Genomic DNA, 18,311 nt, shown 5'->3' with positions numbered 1-18,311 from the left:
ATTTACTTGTTTACATGTGATATTATCATTTTTCAACACTAGCCTTTAGCTCTGAGATAAAAGCTCCGCCCCTTACGACAGCTGGCGTTTCCTTTGGGGCAGATTCACAGTGAACATGATGTTTGTAACACGTTTCTGTGACTCCATCAGTCACTCTGTCCTTAACCAGATCCTGAGCTTCTCTTTATTTGTGTGGGACCTGTTAGTTGTGAATGTAAACGATCAGCGACAGGAAGTCCAGGTCTGGCTGACTGTCCAGGAAGACGTCACGTGGGGAAACTGTGCATAAGCCTATAGAGCCACCCCCAAAGTCCAGGGTATCGAGCCCTCTTATCGATCCAAAAATCTCTCGGGGATCCCCAAATTACAATAATTTACTCCACTCAAATTTGTTATTATTCTACATCTCATACAAAAGCAACATGTAGATATGACAGTAGGTTTTTTCTGGTATATTTTGTCCAAATAAATAAAAACCACTGCACTAATAATGAGTTTATTCAAAAACTAACCAAAGTCCGTAGTGTTACCTTGATGTCTAAGTGCAGGATGTTGATGTGATGAAGATAAGCCACTCCCTCCAGGACCTGACGGACGCACGAGCGAACCTGGAGGATTCAGGAGAGACCGGTGGATATTTAGTTACTCCCTGAGGTTTCATTAGCCACAATCAGAATCAGAAGAGGTTTATTTCCATTTAGCACATTTAAAAACAGCCAAAGCTTTACCAAAGAGCAAATAATCACAAAACAAGAGTTTACACTTACAGCAAAGCAAAGACACATCATTAATCGGCACCGAAAGCCAGTGAGAAAAGATGTGTCTTAAGAAAAGATTTAAAGTGCTCAAGTCTAATGTGCAAAGGTCGGCCATTCCATAACTTAGGCCCAGTCACAGAGGGCTTTATCTCCTCTAGCTTTGCGACTGGTCCTGGGAACAACCAGGAGGAGCTGGTCAGCAGACCGCAGGGCTCTGGTCCACTCTTATGAACAGGTTCACAAAGTAGGAATTTTACTCAAAAGCAATAAAGCCAGTACATACACAGACAAATACACACAGTTGGATAATACACATCACGTGGTAAAAGGTAGGGATGGTGGGGGCTAGAGAGAGGATGAGTGAGGCAGAGTCAGAGGGAGACGGTAGCCAGGACAGGACATGATGGGACCTGAAGAGGGACTTAATAAAGTGAAAAGGAGGGAGTAAGATTAAGAGAGTGAACTCACGTCAGACTCCAGCAGAGACGACTTCCTGTTGAACCTGTCCAGCATCTCCTCGTGGCATCTTCACAAGGTCATTAAGGGTTCACAAGAGTTCGAGAAAACAACAGACCAAAAGGGAGACTTCTTAAGGATCTCCACAGGACTAAACCAGGCCCAGTAAAACCGTGATGAAGGATACTTCTCGGTGACGATGACGACGGCGTTCTTCTTCTCGAAGGCGTCGTGGAAGTACAGCACTCTCTCGTGGTCCAGGGCCGACAGGATCCTCATCTCCCTCAGGGCCGAGCGTTTCCTCTTGGCTCGCGCCGAGATGAACTTGGCCGCGTACTCCGCCTTGTCCGCCTTCTGCACCACGCGCTTGATGTAGGAGAACGCCCCGCTGAAACCACACAGGAGCGACAGTCAGAGCGACAGTCAGAGTGACTCACATCGGAGCGCGGGCCGGCGTGTGAGGAGCTCCTCTCGTACCGTCCGATCTCTTTGTGGATGTCGTAGTAATCCGTGAGCCGCCGCATTTTCCTCATGATGGTTTCCTCGTCCTCCATCGGCTCGTCCTTCACTTTCACTGCGAGGGACAGTATTGAGTATTTGTATATACTACAGTACATGAGCGGTAGGAGTAAAGTTACCTTCGTGCACGGTGAGCTCGGCCTTGCAGGACACAGACCCGGCTAAGTTGCGGGCGGTGCAGGTGTAGACGCCGGAGTCTTCGACCCGAGCGTTCAGCACCACCAGGGAACACTCGTTATCGTCGTAAACAAAGGTGTAGTGGCTGCTCTCGGCCAGCAGGGCGTCGTTCTGAGGACAGACACGGGGAAACCACAGAGTCAAGCCAGAAGCGAAGGCGGGAAAGTTAAAGATCTTCCTGCAGATTAAATACTACTGAGAAGAGTACAGCATTTAGTGATGTGTAAACTCTGTCCTGGAGCCTGGAGGGAAACAGCCTAACCCTGAGCTCAGCTCAGACCTGTTCACCACAACTGCCTCTAAAATCCTGCACTGTCACTAAAAACTGTGTTACTGCGGGTCTGAAGTGCCGTCATGCACGAGCTTAATATAGAAGGTGCAGTTACACGTATGACCTGAGGTGGCAGTAGTGAGTATAAAATGGCTAACATGCATTTGGCCTTTTTAAAAAGTGATTTATTATACTAATATAACACATTGTATCTTTTTTATAGGTACTTGAATTGGAAAAAATACAGGGAATCACACAAAAAAGACACTATCCTATACTGCGTATACTGGCTCAAATATATCTACTGTATGTTTCCCAGAATCCTCTCTCCCATGTGAGAGAATGTTTCTAAAGCTGGTGAGCCATAAGGAAGCAGACTGAAACTGTCAACTGTTAAAAACCTGTAATCTAAGCATAATCCCTTTGCTTCTGTAAATTGTTTCTACATGTAAACGTGTATTCAATTTAAGGATTCCTTTCAAATTAATAACAGCAATTGGCTGCAGGCTGTATATAGTGTATATGTGTATATAGGCTGTATATAGGCCTATGTTTTGCTGCAGAAGGGTGGCTCTCCTGTCATAGTTGTGTGAGAAGATGAAATTAAAATTACAACACAGTTGTTGGTGTTTGATGCCGGAACAATGTCACAACCACTTCTTGAGTTTCCTGTTCAGAAACTGCAATGATTACATTTGTCCACAAGATGTCAGTGTTACAAGATAGACTGAGCTTAGAAGTTTCGATACATTTGAAACATTCTGGCAAAGAAGCTCAATGCTTTATGAGGCTCCGCCCACCCATCACCAACAGTCTTTAAACACATTTACTTTGTTACTGACCACCTCCCAAAGACCCTCCCTCAGCCCCACAGCGGTGCAGGAGGATGGAAGGGCATCTGACGCACCTTAAACCACAGGATGTCGGGGATGGGTTTTCCCTCGCAGACGACGGCGAAGCGAGGCGTCTCTCCGGCGCACACGTCCAGGTCCTCCATGATGGACTCAAACGTTGGAGGAGCTGAAACATAGAAGATAAGTGTTTTTTTTTACTTACTATACTACCTATTTTTTATATTTTTTTTCTCAGTATTTTTGCTTCTTTTGTTTGACACCTTTTTCCCATTTCCTTCCACACTTGTTGACATTGCGGTACCTGCCAGCTCCACGCTGAACTTGCAGCTGTCCGAGCCGTGTTTGTTGGTGGCGATGAACTCCATCTCCCCGGCGTCGGCGCTCTTCACTCTGAACAGTCGGAGCTGGTGCTGGTCGTCGTCAGGCATCGACATCTCAGACTGCCCCGGGCGGCTCGACAGGATGGAGCCACGCCTGGGAAACCAGAGACGAGACTTTAGAAACACTGAAGCTGATCTTGTCCCTCAGAGTCACTCTGAGCCACAGCTGAAAACGGTCGTTATCCTGAGCAGACTATGAAAGCGTAGAGAAAACGGGCTATTTTTACCACAATTTTATTTTTATTTTTTTACTTTTTTTTTTAATTTCCACTAAATTTTTTGATTTTTTTTAAATACATTTTTCATATTTTTTTGGGTAATTATTTGCCCCTTTTTTCTCAATTTTTCCAATTTTTTATAATTTTTCCCCCACATTTTTACCAGTTTTATTTTTTTTGTGCCTTTTTTTTATTTTTCTCCCCATTTTTTCCCCCATTTTTTTTCTTCAAAATTTTCCCATATTATTTCCACTAACCATTTCCCCAATTTTTTATACATTTTCCCAATTTTTTATATTTTTTCCACTGTTTTCCAAGTTGTTTTTTTTTGCTGTTTGCCCACATTTCCCCCCATTTTTTGGGGGCTTTTTAAAAAAAAAAAAATTTTTATTTTACAGAAATAATTTCAATTATTTCCACTAAATGTTTTCTCAAAATTTGATAGATTATCGGAATTAAAAAATCTTCTAAACAGTAATTTCAGTGTAATAGACGACATACTTCCCGTCTGTAACAGTAATATATATAGTATATATAAACAGTAGTAGTACCTCTTCCAGATGGCGGCGGCGTTGACGTGATTGATGGTCACGGTGATGGTCACAGACTGATTCTCCATCACATAAACCACGTCCGGTTTATCTGTGATCACCGGAGCCTCGGTCAGATACGGACCTGAGGACGGAGCGGACGTTACCGAGGAGAACCTCACAGGAGACAAATCACACAAATCACACAAGTCACACAAATCACACAAATCACACAAGTCACACAAATCACACAAATCACACAAGTCACACAAGTCACACAAATCACACAAATCACACAAATCACAGAACTCGTCAGAGCGGAAAGAAGGACAGGGCCAAGTTCTCAATATTTTTGTGACTTTCTGGATGAACAAGGATGATGGATGAACAGACAAAATACTTTCCACCCCAATTTTTTCCCAATTTCCCCCTTTATTTCATACCCTATTTTTTTCTCAAATCAATTTTTTTGTCCTATTTTCTCTCGTTTTCTTTCCTATTTATTGCCTATTTTTTTCCAAATATGTTCCCCAATTTTTCCCATATTGTTCCATATTTTCCCCAAATGGTTTTAGCCTATTTTCCACATTTTATTCCCTTGTTTCAACCTTATTTTCTTCCTCCATTTTTTCTCCATTTTCCCACTATTTTCCCCCCATTTCTTACTCTTTTCCCCAATTTTTAAATTCTTTTTAAAAAAACATTTTGACACATTTTTTGACATTGATATTGTAATTTTGCAGAGTAGTAGTAGTAGTAGTAGTGGTGGTAGCAGTAGTAGTAGCAGTAGTATAAGTAGTATAAGTAGTAGTAGCAGTAGTATAAGTAGTATAAGTAGTAGTAGCAGTAGCAGCAGCAGTAGTAGCAGTAGTAGTAGTAGTATAAGTAGTAGTAGTAGTAGTAGTAGTAGTAGTAGTACCTCTGTCCAGCAGCTGCATGGGCTCCGTGGTTGGAGACGGTTTGCTGAAGGTGAGGTTATCGTAGTAGCAGCAGTAGCATTAGCATCAGTAGTAGTATCAGTAGTAGTAGTAGTAGTAGCAGTAGTAGCAGTAGTATAAGTAGTAGTAGTAGTAGTAGTAGTAGTAGTAGTAGTAGTAGCAGTAGTAGTAGTAGTAGTAGTAGTAGTAGTATCAGTAGTAGTATCAGTAGTAGTATCAGTAGTAGTAGTAGTAGTATAAGTAGTAGTAGTAGTATCAGTAGTATCAGTAATAGTAGTAGCAGTAGTATAAGTAGTAGTAGTAGTAGTACCTCTGTCCAGCAGCTGCATGGGCTCCGTGGTTGGAGACGGTTTGCTGAAGGCTTTGCTGGTGATGGTCAGGACTCTGAAGCTGTACCGGACGCCCTTGCTGAGGGTCTGGATGGTGAAGCTGGTCTCCTTCAGGCCTGAGGCGATGATGGTCCACTGGATGGAGCCCAGGGCCTGCTGCTGGATGGCGTACATCAGGGAGCTCGGGTCTGCGGGGGGGCGAGGGGGGGGGACACAAGGCTTTAATCACACGTTACCCCACAGCCCACAGGGGGGTCGGCGAGGGGGGGGGACACAAGGCTTTAATCACACGTTACCCCACAGCCCACAGGGGGGTCGGCGAGGGGGGGGGACACAAGGCTTTAATCACACGTTACCCCACAGCCCACAGAGGAAACACCGGAGTTACCGATGGAGGGGTCGAGTCTGCGCGGCTTCTTCCAGCTCAGGGAGATGGTTTTCCCGGTGATGGAGTCGACCACGGGGCAGCCGTCCGGAGGGTCCGGCAGGATGTCTGAGCGGGAACGGAAACAAACACAGTCAGAGCTTAGCATCAGCGGCTAACACAGTCAGAGCTTAGCTTTAGCGGCTAACACAGTCAGAGTTTAGCATTAGCGGCTAACACAGTCAGAGTTTAGCATTAGCGGCTAACACAGTCAGAGTTTAGCATTAGCGGCTAACACAGTCAGAGTTTAGCATTAGCGGCTAACACAGTCAGAGTTTAGCATTAGCGGCTAACACAGTCAGAGTTTTGCATTAGCGGCTAACACAGTCAGAGTTTAGCATTAGCGGCTAACACAGTCAGAGTTTAGCATTAGCGGCTAGCACAGTCAGAGTTTAGCATTAGCGGCTAACACAGTCAGAGTTTAGCATTAGCGGCTAACACAGACAGAGTTTAGCATTAGCGGCTAACACAGTCAGAGTTTGACATTAACAGCTAACACAGTCAAAGTTTAGCATTAGCGGCTAACACAGTCAAAGTTTAACATTAGCAGCTAACACAGTCAGAGTTTAGCATTAGCGGCTAACACAGTCAGAGTTTTGCATTAGCGGCTAACACAGTCAGAGTTTAGCATTAGCGGCTAACACAGTCAGAGTTTAGCATTAGCGGCTAACACAGTCAGAGTTTAACATTAGCAGCTAACACAGTCAGCGTTTAGCATTAGCGGCTAACACGTCAGAGTTTAGCTTTAGCGGCTAACACAGTCAGAGTTTAGCTTTAGCAGCTAACACAGTCAGAGTTTAGCTTTAGTGGCTAACACAGTCAGAGTTTAGCATTAGTGGCTAACACAGACAGAGTTTAGCTTTAGCGGCTAACACAGTCAGAGTTTAGCATTAGCGGCTAGCACAGTCAGAGTTTAACATTAGCGGCTAACACAGTCAGAGTTTAGCATTAGCGGCTAACACAGTCAGAGTTTAACATTAGCAGCTAACACAGTCAGAGTTTAGCATTAGCAGCTAACACAGTCAGAGTTTAGCATTAGCGGCTAACACAGTCAGAGTTTAGCATTAGCGGCTAACACAGTCAGAGTTTAGCATTAGCGGCTAACACAGACAGACCAGGGCTCAGCACTGACACCTCCTGACGATAATAAGTTGCAGGATATATATATCTGTATATCTGAGGTTTTAATGTGTGTATTGCGTCCTGTACATGTTCACACAGCGACACGAACCTGTGACGTAGAGGTGGGCGTAGCACGTGGCCTTCCCCACCTTGTTGGAGATGACGCTTTTGTAAACGCCTCCGTGCGAGTGGCAGACGGACTTGATGACCAGGCTGTGCACGTCCCGGTCTGAAACAGAGAGTCAGAGTAAGCACCAGCAGGAGCCCAGAGACACGGAGCCGTCCCGGGACTCACACTGCATCATCTTGCGGTCCTCCGTGCTCTCGATGCGCTGGCCGTTGTGGAACCAGCAGATGGCGGGATAGGGCAGCCCGGCCACGCGGCACTTGAGCACGGCCTCGCGACCCTCCACCACGTCCAGGTCGAACAGCGGTTTGGTGAAGTCCGGCATGGTGAAGCGCTCCATCTCAGACTCTGGCACCTCGGGCTCCTCCGGGATGGACGGCATCTTCTCCAGCTTCGCCCTGAGACAAGGAGGACTTTCAATACTACGGCACAAGAAGTACTTAAACAGGACCGTTTCTAAGGATTTATTATTATATGACTGTTGTTCACTGAGAGAGTTTAGTGCTAAATGGAAAACTCCTGCAGCTGTGAGTCTGAGGTGGTCGTCTGCAGCACCGGGGCCCCTCAGGGCACCGTCCTCTCACCGTTACTCTTCACCATCTACACATCGGACTTCACACACAACACGGACAACGCCATCGTGGGCTGTGTGTCTGAGGGGAACGACCTGGAGAACCCGGTGTGAGCGCAACCACCTGAGCTTGAACACCAGTAAGACGAAGGAGATGGTGATGGATGTCAGGAGGAAGACACTATCACACACACCGCTGAACATCCAGGGGGAGGACATTGAGGAGGAGGACAGTTTCAAGTATCTGGGTGTTCACCTCAACAATAAACTGGACCAACAAGAAGGGCCAGACTCGCCTCCACCTTCTGAGGAGACTGAGGTCCTTCAGAGGAGACTGAGGCTCAATCCGAAACCATCAAATTGTAGCCTCTAAGCATTAACACTAGCAACTAACTCCTTAACCTTTCATGGGGTCAACTGTTAGACCTCTATGCAGTTAGTGAACTAAACCTTTGGCAGAATTTGCACAATCCGTCCGTCCTTAAACAGGGGAAAGGGAAGTGACATCACCAACAGCTGCTTTTCTTCTTCTTTAAAGTTATTGGTGGAGTGCAGGCCAAACAAAAGTGCATGTCGCCCCCTAGTGTACAGTGTCCAACAACAACATAGTGTCCAAACAAAGACATTTAAGGAGAAAAATAAATCCAAATGATCCAAACATTTCCCTTTAGTCTTATTTTATTTCAGCAGCTGTTTCTTAAAGCGACAGCAGCAAATGATCCATGTGGCTTAAGTTTCTACTAAATGAAAACAAAAGCATTTAATCTGTTTCCTGAGTTTCCTCTTTAACACTGACATGTGACTGAGCTGTGGGGACGACAACATGGATTTATCACTTTATAAAGTTTGGCTTGTGCAGAATCTTACTTTTTGATTATTATTATTTTTATTATTAAATGTGCTCCTGTCAATCAACAGTGGTTGCGCATGAATCACTCGAGGGTGGGGGCGAGGGGGGTGGGGGGATTTGGCGCAGTGGCTTGTGGGATGGCACATAGCTCCTAATCACTGGTTAGTTAGCATCAGAGGTCCCTATGCTAAAGTGGCTATGATAGTTAGCATCAGAGGTCCCTATGCTAAAGTGGCCATGATAGTTAGCATCAGAGGTCCCTATGCTAAAGTGGCCATGATAGTTAGCATCAGAGGTCCCTATGCTAAAGTGGCTATGATAGTTAGCATCAGAGGTCCCTATGCTAAAGTGGCTATGATAGTTAGCATCAGAGGTCCCTATGCTAAAGTGGCTATGATAGTTAGCATCAGAGGTCCCTATGCTAAAGTGGACATGATAGTTAGCATCAAGGCTCCTTTTCCTAACTACTTCCTAACTGACTTACCAATTCGGAGGCAACTTGCCATGGCGGACGCTGACGCACATCCAGTTTGGCGTAAGAGCTCTTAGCAATCTGACCGTTTCGGAAGCAGCCTTTGGTCCTTCTGAGGTCCTTCAGAGGAGACTGAGGTCCTTCAGTGGAGACTGAGGTCCTTCAGAGGAGACTGAGGTCCTTCAGAGGAGACTGAGGTCCTTCTGAGGAGACTGAGGTCCTTCAGAGTCAGCCTCTTTATGACTCTGTGGAGCCTCTGCTCCACTGCGCTGCCGTTTTGCTGGGCCCTGGGCCGCACAGAGCGGAACAAGAACAGGAGGGCCAGCTCCGTCCTGGGCTGCCCCCTGGGGGACAGGAGGGTGTTAGCCAAGCTCACCTCCAGCATGGATAACACCTCCCACCCACTGCACCGGCCTGTAGAGGAGCTGAGCAGCTCTTTCAGTGGAAGACTGAGGCACCCTCAGGTCCTTCATCCACACTGCTCAGACTGAACAAGACTGTAAAGTCACATGTGCAATAACCACTGTGCAAACGTGTAATAATCTCTGTATCAGCTGCACTTTATTCCCTGTACCAGTATCACTTATTGACATCCTGCACTAGACTGTAACTTTACACCTCGATATTCCACTTTTTATATAGCCTGTTAGTTTTTTTTTCTATTTTTATTAATTCTTATTTCCTTATTGTTATAATTCCGACCCGTAAGACTTACTGTACATAAGAGACCTCTTGTTTCTACTATGTAACTGTTTGCATGGTACTGAATGCTTAGTGATCTTCTCCGCTGTGAGATCATTAGAGGATGATCTTCTCGGTTGTGAGATCATTAGAGGATGATCTTCTCGGTTGTGAGATCATTAGAGGATGATCTTCTCCGCTGTGAGATCATTAGCGGATGATCTTCTCTGACCCGTGTGTGACTCGTCAGAGACATAGATAGTTACATCTGTGAGGAGATGGCCGGCCGCGGCTCCTGGATGTAGAGTTCTGCGGAGCTCTCGGCCTCGCCGTGGCCGTTGCGAGCGATGACGGTGTAGAAGCCTTCGTCGTCGTTGGAAACGTGAGAGAGGACGAGCGAGTGCCGGCCGCCCTCCTGCAGGATCCGCACGTCCTCGCTCTCCACCAGAGGCTGGTCTGCACAGGAGAGGAACGTGAGGAGCGGGCTCATCTTCACCGCTCTGTGTGAAAAAGCTGGTTCTCACCGAAGTGGCTCCAGACGACTTTGGGCGCCGGCGTCCCGCTCACTTTGCAGTCGAAGCGGGCGTTGCGTCCCTCGATCACCTCCAGCACGTCCAGCTTCCTGGTGAAGAGCGGCTCGATGGACGGGAGCACCTTCAGCTTCCCGCTCGACGTCACCTCCTCTGAGGGAACAGGAGAGGGACGTCTGCAGTGTGGAACCAAGTCAGATGTTCATGCACAGACGTTTCTGACTAAAGCTAACAGATCGACACAGCTGAACACTTCCTCACAAACAAAATGGCTGACGTCTCCAGGTTTGGTTTTGGCTCTGGAGAAACGCCTGTTGTTGAAATGTTCAGCTGCTTTGATTTAACCTCTGAACCCCCTCCTTAACCAAGTGCATTTCCCCCGGTTCATCTTCCCCAAATTTAAAAGGTAAAAGCCCCAGTATAACGCCTCATTTGAAAGCTAAGACCTACAAAACTCATTTAAACTTTGTTGCCACTTCTTATCACATTTGTGTCACTTTTTCATCTCATTTTTGTTATTCACTTTCTTCAAGAAGCTTTTAGATTTGGGTAAAACCAAACTGGAGCAGATGTGCTCAGTTCAGGCGGGGTTAGCCGAGTTCTCTTGTTTCATTTTCTGACTAAATCTGATGGTTCCTTTAGGTCTGAGCTGAACAAACTATGGATATTTATTGTTTTCTGCATTTTCCACCATGTTGTTGGAAAGTGCACTTCCTTGCATGCATCGTTGGGCGATATTGACAAAATTATCGAAACTGACCCGTGTACACGATTCAATTCAACCAGTAACCCATTTAAACCACAAAGCCGCTGTTATAACGTTACATCTGAGGTACGGGGCCTTTCCCTTTCTATACAAGCGACATAGACTTAGAGTCGTACATACATCACTTAGATCAGGGGGGCCCAAACTTTTTTGTCTCCAAGGCCAAAATGAAAAAGTGCCTGTGAGTCGCGGACCAAACACGGTGATGTCAAGCACGAAACACATATAACTACAAATAATAATAGTTACTTTATTTTATTTACTTTTTATTTTTCCAATAGCCTACATTTGCCTTTGATTCTATCCATGCAAACTATGGCAAAAGCCTAGTGTTAGTAAAACAAAATCAACAATTGTAGCAATTTAGTGCAAAATGTAAGAAAAAAAAAAACACACCTGTATCTGCAGCACCTACAGTAACTTTACCTCATTCATTCATTAACTCAAAGAAAATGCCACATTAGATTATTTTGAAAGTGTCAGTTCAGCATCAATTCTTTTATAAGTCAGTTTTTAACATATACTGATGTTGACGCCAACAACCTTTGCAATAAAAGTTGGAAAACTGTGAAAGTTGATGCTACAAAGCTCTGTAATTGATAAACGCTAAGACACCACAACAATGTTTCCTTAACTTTGTGAAAGGAGTGAAACAGCGCCCCCAATTTGACGCTGGTGGTCAAAAAGTGTACTGCACCCATATTAACCACTGAGAATGAACTTTGGGCACCCCTGACTTAGATCATTGTCATCTATCTATCTATCTATCTATCTATCTATCTATCTATCTATCTATCTATCTATCTATCTATCTATCTATCTATCTATCTATCTATCTATCTATCTATCTATCTATCTATCTATCTATCTATCTATCTATCTATCTATCTATCTATCTATCTATCTATCCATCTATCTATCTATCTATCTATCTATCTATCTATCTATCTATCTATCTATCTATCTATCTATCTATCTATCCATCTATCTATCTACTGTATCTACCCCCTATTTTAATTTTTTTCTAATCTATTCCCCATTTTCCCCCATCCTCTCCCTTCATTTCTCCATTTTCACCCCATTTTTCCCTGCTTTTTTCCCCAATTCTTTCCCATGTTTTTATTTTATTTTACCATTTTCTCCACTATATTTTCCACTCCCTCGACCCAATTGTTCCCACGTTTCTCCATTGTTACCTCCCTTTTTCAATTCTTTTTTTCCAGTTTCTTCCCTCATTGTTCTTCCACTTTTTCTTCATAATTTCTTTTTTTTACTATTTCCCTATTTCCCCCTCATTCTCCCCCCCTCTCCACTTTTCTGGACATTGGAAATAGCAGTTTTTCCGATATATTGCCCAGCTCTAATTCATCGTTACAAAGACCTGAAGGTAAGGGTCATCATTTGTGTTTGTGTTTGCAGAGCGGACAGTGAAACTGCCGGCGTGTGAGAGCTGGGGAAGCTTCACGTTTAAATGTAAGTCCAGCTGTTTCACATTTCACCAACGAAGGCCCAGCAAACCTCAAGTCTGAAGTGTTTGTTTTACCTTTGGCGGAGCTGATCTTGCACATGTAGGTCCCGGAGTCGTCCTCGTGCACAGAGTTGAGCAGCAGGCGGCACCACCGTCCGTCGAAGTGCATCTTACAGTTGAGCAGCGCCGGCTGGATGAGCCGCCCGTCCGAGAGCCAGTCCACGTCCGTGTCTTTGGGGCCCAGGACGTGGCACTCGAACAGCACCGTGTCCCCCGCTTTAGCCGTGAGGTCCCGCACCGGGCGCACCACGGCCAGCGAGGGCTCCACCGGGGGCGCTGTGGAGCGAGGAGAGAGGTTAGAGACGAGGAGGAGGAGAGAACAAGCACCACGGCCAGCGAGGGCTCCACCGGAGGCTCCACCGGGGGCGCTGTGGAGCGAGGAGAGAGGTTAGAGACGAGGAGGAGGAGAGAACAAGCACCACGGCCAGCGAGGGCTCCACCGGAGGCTCCACCGGGGGCGCTGTGGAGCGAGGAGAGGGAGGTTAGAGACGAGGAAGAGGAGAGAACAAGCACCACGGCCAGGGAGGGCTCCACCGGGGGCGCTGTGGAGCGAGGAGAGGGAGGTTAGAGACGAGGAAGAGGAGAGAACAAGCACCACGGCCAGCGAGGGCTCCACCGGGGGCGCTGTGGAGCGAGGAGAGGGGTTAGAGACGAGGAAGAGGAGAGAACAAGCACCACGGCCAGCGAGGGCTCCACCGGGGGCGCTGTGGAGCGAGGAGAGAGGTTAGAGACGAGGAAGAGGAGAGAACAAGCACCACGGCCAGCGAGGGCTCCACCGGGGGCTCCACCGGGGGCACTGTGGAGCGAGGAGAGAGGTTAGAGACGAGGAAGAGGAGAGAACAAGCACCACGGCCGGGGAGGGCTCCACCGGGGGCTCCACCGGGGGCGCTGTGGAGCGAGGAGAGGGAGGTTAGAGACGAGGAAGAGGAGAGAACAAGCACCACGGCCAAGGAGGGCTCCACCGGGGGCACTGTGGAGCGAGGAGAGGGAGGTTAGAGACGAGGAAGAGGAGAGAACAAGCACCACGGCCAGCGAGGGCTCCACCGGGGGCGCTGTGGAGCGGGGAGAGAGGTTAGAGACGAGGAAGAGGAGAGAACAAGCACCACGGCCAGCGAGGGCTCCACCGGGGGCGCTGTGGAGCGAGGAGAGAGGTTAGAGACGAGGAAGAGGAGAGAACAAGCACCACGGCCAGGGAGGGCTCCACCGGGGGCGCTGTGGAGCGAGGAGAGGGGTTAGAGACGAGGAAGAGGAGAGAACAAGCACCACGGCCAGGGAGGGCTCCACCGGGGGCGCTGTGGAGCGAGGAGAGAGGTTAGAGATGAGGAAGAGGAGAGAACAAGCACCACGGCCGGGGAGGGCTCCACCGGGGGCTCCACCGGGGGCGCTGTGGAGCGAGGAGAGGGAGGTTAGAGACGAGGAAGAGGAGAGAACAAGCACCACGGCCAGGGAGGGCTCCACCGGGGGCACTGTGGAGCGAGGAGAGAGGTTAGAGACGAGGAAGAGGAGAGAACAAGCACCACAGCCAGGGAGGGCTCCACCGGGGGCGCTGTGGAGCGAGGAGAGAGGTTAGAGACGAGGAAGAGGAGAGAACAAGCACCACGGCCAGCGAGGGCTCCACCGGGGGCGCTGTGGAGCGAGGAGAGGGGTTAGAGACGAGGAAGAGGAGAGAACAAGCACCACGGCCAGGGAGGGCTCCACCGGGGGCTCCACCGGGGGCGCTGTGGAGCGAGGACAGGGAGGTTAGAGACGAGGAAGAGCAGAGTTGTACCTTTGACCTGCAGCGCCGCCTCACACTGCTTGGTGCCGTACTCGTTGATGATCTTGCAGGTGTAGATCCCGGAGTCGGACTTCTGCGCAGACTTTATGGTCATCTCAAAGGTGTCGGAGTCTCGCTCTCGGACCACGTGGCGAGCGCCCGACTTCACCGTCACCCGGTCTCTCAGCCTGGGAACAGAGATGGAAACGTTCTTCACTCAGGCAGTGGCTCAGGGTCCAGAACATATTTGACCTTTCGCTAAACCCCGCCCCCAAATACGCCCGTCGACCAATCACAGCTCATAGCAAGCACCTCTGTTTGGGAAACCCTCCGGATAAATAAACCCATCAAAAGTTCAAACCGGAGGACATCCCCAGTTTCTATGGCGACCGGAGTCTCCCGTCGTCATGGAAACTGGAGGAGAGAGTCTCCCGGACCCGCACCGACGTCAGGCCTCGGCTCTGATGTCCACGTGAGCCGGGGGAGTCCTGCAGCTGCAGCGAGAGGTCTGACATTATCCTTTCAAACACACCTGGACCACAGTCTGGACCACAGTCTGGACCACAGTCTGGACCACAGTCTGGACCACAGTCTGGACCACAGTCTGGAGCATCATCTGACCAAGAGGACGGACTCCCATGGGAACTTAAAGGGATGTTTCAGGATGTTTGACATAGGGCCTCATTTCCTCGTTATCCAGAGTGTTGCTGATTTCTGGAGATATTTTTTTTGTAATTCACGCAGTTCTTATATTTGAAGAGTTTCGTGGCGCTAGGTTAATGCAAGGCTAGTGCATTTCTATGGTATCAGCTAGCCTGCATTAAAACAGTGTGACCCGCTCCACAGAGCACCTGAGGCAAATCACATATAACACCAGACTAACCATATAAATGTCTGTGTCGATAGAATCATGTTTGGAATATAACTGACCTGCATCACATGAATGATCGCATTTTGAGGGACTATTTTCTAGCAGATCACGCCGCCGCTGCGTAGCTTATACAACCAAGAAGCTGATGCTGCTCAAACATAAGGTATTTTAAATGACTCTATGGACACAGACATTTATATGGTTAGTCTGGTGTTATAAGTGATTTGCCTCAGGTGCTCTGTGGAGCGGGTTAGACTGTTTTAATGCAGGCTAGCTGATACCATCGACATGCACTAGCCTTGCACTAGCCTAGCGCCATGAAACTCTTCAAACATAAGAACTGCATGAATTATGGCCCTATGTCAAAAAGTAACGTCTCATCAACACAAGTTTTCAAAGAGTTTCTGGGGTTTTGACCAATTCACAGACATTGTGATGAGGGAAGTAGACAGACGTAATAACGTGTGTGTGTGCGTGCGTGTGTGTGTGCGTGTGCGTGTGAACAGTACCAGTAGAGCATGGGTTTGGGCTGACCACAGACCCGCACAGACATGGACACCTCCTGCCCCTCGATCACCGACTGGTCGCTCAGCGTCGTCTGAGAGAAAGATCGACTTTTTAAAACATCATAAACATGACGACATTTCAACAAAGACATGAGCTCATTTTACTATTTCTCACTCATTGTTTTAGTGTTTTCAGTTAAGCTCTTAAGCCCTGGGTTTAATCATTTTAGTCTCAGATCTTGGATCTTGGCCACTTTGGTCACATTTAAGCCCCGCCCACTCTGAGTCTCTGTGATCTGATTGGCTTCAGAGTTAGACTTTAGGTCAGACATGAGTGACAGGAACATGACAATAAACACAGTGAGCTCTTTGTTTCCAGTAAAAAGGCTGAGGCCTCATTGCTCTTCAGTCACAGACTGAGAAGTGAAGAAGGAAGTCATGGAGCTTCTGCTTTAGAACATTACACTTGTGCTGGACCCTACAGCAGGTCATATATATGAATATTTCTTCAACCTTTATAAACATCAATTATGTTTGTTTTCTGTAATTGTAATTATAATATCTCCTATATTTGTTGTTGTTTTTACCATATTTTTGAGTTTCAGAATATAATATAACTCTTATATCCAGCAGAAGTGTAATGTTCTAAAGCAGAAGCTCCATGACTTCCTTCTTCACTTCTCAGTCTGTGCCTGAAGAGCAATGAGGCCTCAGCCTTTTTACTGGAAACAAAGAGCTCACTGTATTTAGCCTCACGTTACTGTGACTCATGTCTGACCTAAAGTCTAACTCTGGAGAAAGTCAGTTCACATTTACACTGAGGAGGTTGGAAGGGCGCCCCCTTGTGTCCAAGTGCGTCCAACTGCCCGAAGGTGGGAGTACAGATACTGCAGTAACATTTGACCCGTAGTATCTGTACTTCATGTCTCTCACCAGGAAGGCGGGGGGCTGTCTGAAGCGCGGGTCCAGCCCTCGTCCCGACTCGGCCGCCGGCTCCAGCGCCTCCTCCAGGGGGCTCAGGTACTCTTCGTCTGAGGTGATGGGGCTGCTCATGTCCCGGGGCAGCCCCAGGTTCCCCCTCAGCGCCGGAGCGTTCTCTGGAGGACGGAGCAAAGGGAAAGACATCAGTGAAGTCTGTGAAGAGAGAGGAAACTGAAAACTGGAGGCCATTAAAGAGAAGGAAAGTTTTGTGGTTCGGTGTTTGAACAGTTCTGTGGTGTTTAAACAACGGCCTCTGTTTCCCGCGAGCCGGAGGAGAGAGATGCTCGGTTGCTATGGAAACTATAGAGTTCAGAGTTATGGCACAGGAATAAAACGGAGCGAGAGGACAATACAAGAATAAACCAGAGCGAGGAGAAAGAGGAGACACAACAGGAATCTGAGGCTTTGTCTGAGTGTTCACTTTTAGGAAAATGGAAATGATACACCAGGTCCCGCCTCCTCCGCCTGTGGTCAGCGGCGAACTACAAACCGTGAAATAAAATGAAAGTTGTACCTGACCTAAGTTTATCTGTGTTCAGTTGTTGCTTCTATCCTGTTGTGCTGCTGGTGTTGCTGATTTCTGGAGATATTTTTTTTTTGTAATTCATGCAGTTCTTATATTTGAAGAGTTTCGTGGCGCTAGGCTAGTGCAAGGCTAGTGCATGTCTATGGTATCAGCTAGCCTGCATTAAAAACAATGTGACCCGCTCCACAGAGCACCTGAGGCAAATCACTTATAACGCCAGACTATCCATCCATTTTCCATCCATTTTCTTCCGCTTTATCCGGGGCAGCAGTCTCAGCAGAGATGCCCAAACTTCCCGATCCACACACACCTCCTCCAGCTGTTCTGACCCCGAGGCGACACCAGGCCAGCTCGGAGACATAGTCCCACCACCGTGTCCTGGGTCTTCCACGAGGCCTTGTCCCACTAGGACATGCCTGGAACACCTCCCGCGGGAGGCGACCAGGAGGCATCCGGAACAGATGCCCGAGCCCCTCAGCTGCTCCTTTCGACGTGAAGGAGCAGCGACTTTACTCCGAGCTCCTCCCGGGTAACTGAGCTCCTCACCCGATCTCGGAGGCCAGACTAACCATATAAATGTCTGTGTCCATAGAATCATTTAAAATACCTTATATTTGAGCAGCATCAGCTTCGTGGTTGTATAAGCTATGCGGCGGTGGAGTGATCTGCTAGAAAATAGTCCCTCAAAATGCGATCATTCATGTGATGCAGGTCAGTTATATTCCAGACATGATTCTATGGACACAGACATTTATATGGTTAGTCTGGTGTTATAAGTGATTTGCCTCAGGTGCTCTGTGGAGCGGGTCACACTGTTTTTAATGCAGGCTAGCTGATACCATAGACATGCACTAGCCTTGCACTAGCCTAGCGCCACGAAACTCTTCAAACATAAGAACTGCATGAATTACAAAAAAAATTATCTCCAGCAACACTCTGGATAACGAGGAAATGAGGCCCTGTGACAAACATCCTGAAATATCCCTTTTCGTCAGTTCGACCGATCTTCAATGAAGGTTCTTGAGTCGTCGCCTGGACTCTGTCGTTTAAGCCTCTTCATCCAAAAGGCTTCGTCAGCAACACTAAAGCTGAAGACGATGTTACAGCCGCTGACTCAAGAACCATCATTGAAGATGGGAAACTCCTGTGCGACTGAGAGCCTACACAGAC

General features: G+C 47.6%; 1 protein-coding gene across 1 annotated transcript in view; it reads right to left on the bottom strand.

Annotated features, from left to right (window-relative positions):
• The window catches only part of spegb (striated muscle enriched protein kinase b), a 46,907-nt gene that overhangs the window by 19,214 nt on the left and 9,382 nt on the right, over window positions 1-18,311 (bottom strand). The window contains exons 8-25 of the mRNA XM_079563005.1: window positions 16,568-16,731; window positions 15,638-15,726; window positions 14,270-14,445; window positions 12,517-12,777; window positions 10,202-10,360; window positions 9,944-10,133; window positions 7,272-7,501; window positions 7,086-7,205; window positions 5,819-5,923; window positions 5,412-5,618; window positions 4,185-4,308; window positions 3,337-3,509; window positions 3,089-3,201; window positions 1,853-2,021; window positions 1,692-1,788; window positions 1,402-1,602; window positions 1,227-1,284; window positions 531-608 (exon numbers count right to left, since the gene is read on the bottom strand). Of these exons, the coding sequence (XP_079419131.1) occupies window positions 531-608; window positions 1,227-1,284; window positions 1,402-1,602; window positions 1,692-1,788; window positions 1,853-2,021; window positions 3,089-3,201; window positions 3,337-3,509; window positions 4,185-4,308; window positions 5,412-5,618; window positions 5,819-5,923; window positions 7,086-7,205; window positions 7,272-7,501; window positions 9,944-10,133; window positions 10,202-10,360; window positions 12,517-12,777; window positions 14,270-14,445; window positions 15,638-15,726; window positions 16,568-16,731 (2,714 nt within the window). The remainder of the gene's footprint in view (window positions 1-530; window positions 609-1,226; window positions 1,285-1,401; window positions 1,603-1,691; window positions 1,789-1,852; window positions 2,022-3,088; window positions 3,202-3,336; window positions 3,510-4,184; window positions 4,309-5,411; window positions 5,619-5,818; window positions 5,924-7,085; window positions 7,206-7,271; window positions 7,502-9,943; window positions 10,134-10,201; window positions 10,361-12,516; window positions 12,778-14,269; window positions 14,446-15,637; window positions 15,727-16,567; window positions 16,732-18,311) is intronic.

The sequence above is a fragment of the Gobius niger genome (assembly GCF_951799975.1).
Source record: "Gobius niger genome assembly, chromosome: 9".
In the NCBI taxonomy this organism is placed as follows: domain Eukaryota; kingdom Metazoa; phylum Chordata; class Actinopteri; order Gobiiformes; family Gobiidae; genus Gobius; species Gobius niger.
The sequence above is the reverse complement of the archived record's forward strand: the minus strand, read 5'-3'. Positions and strand labels throughout refer to the sequence as shown.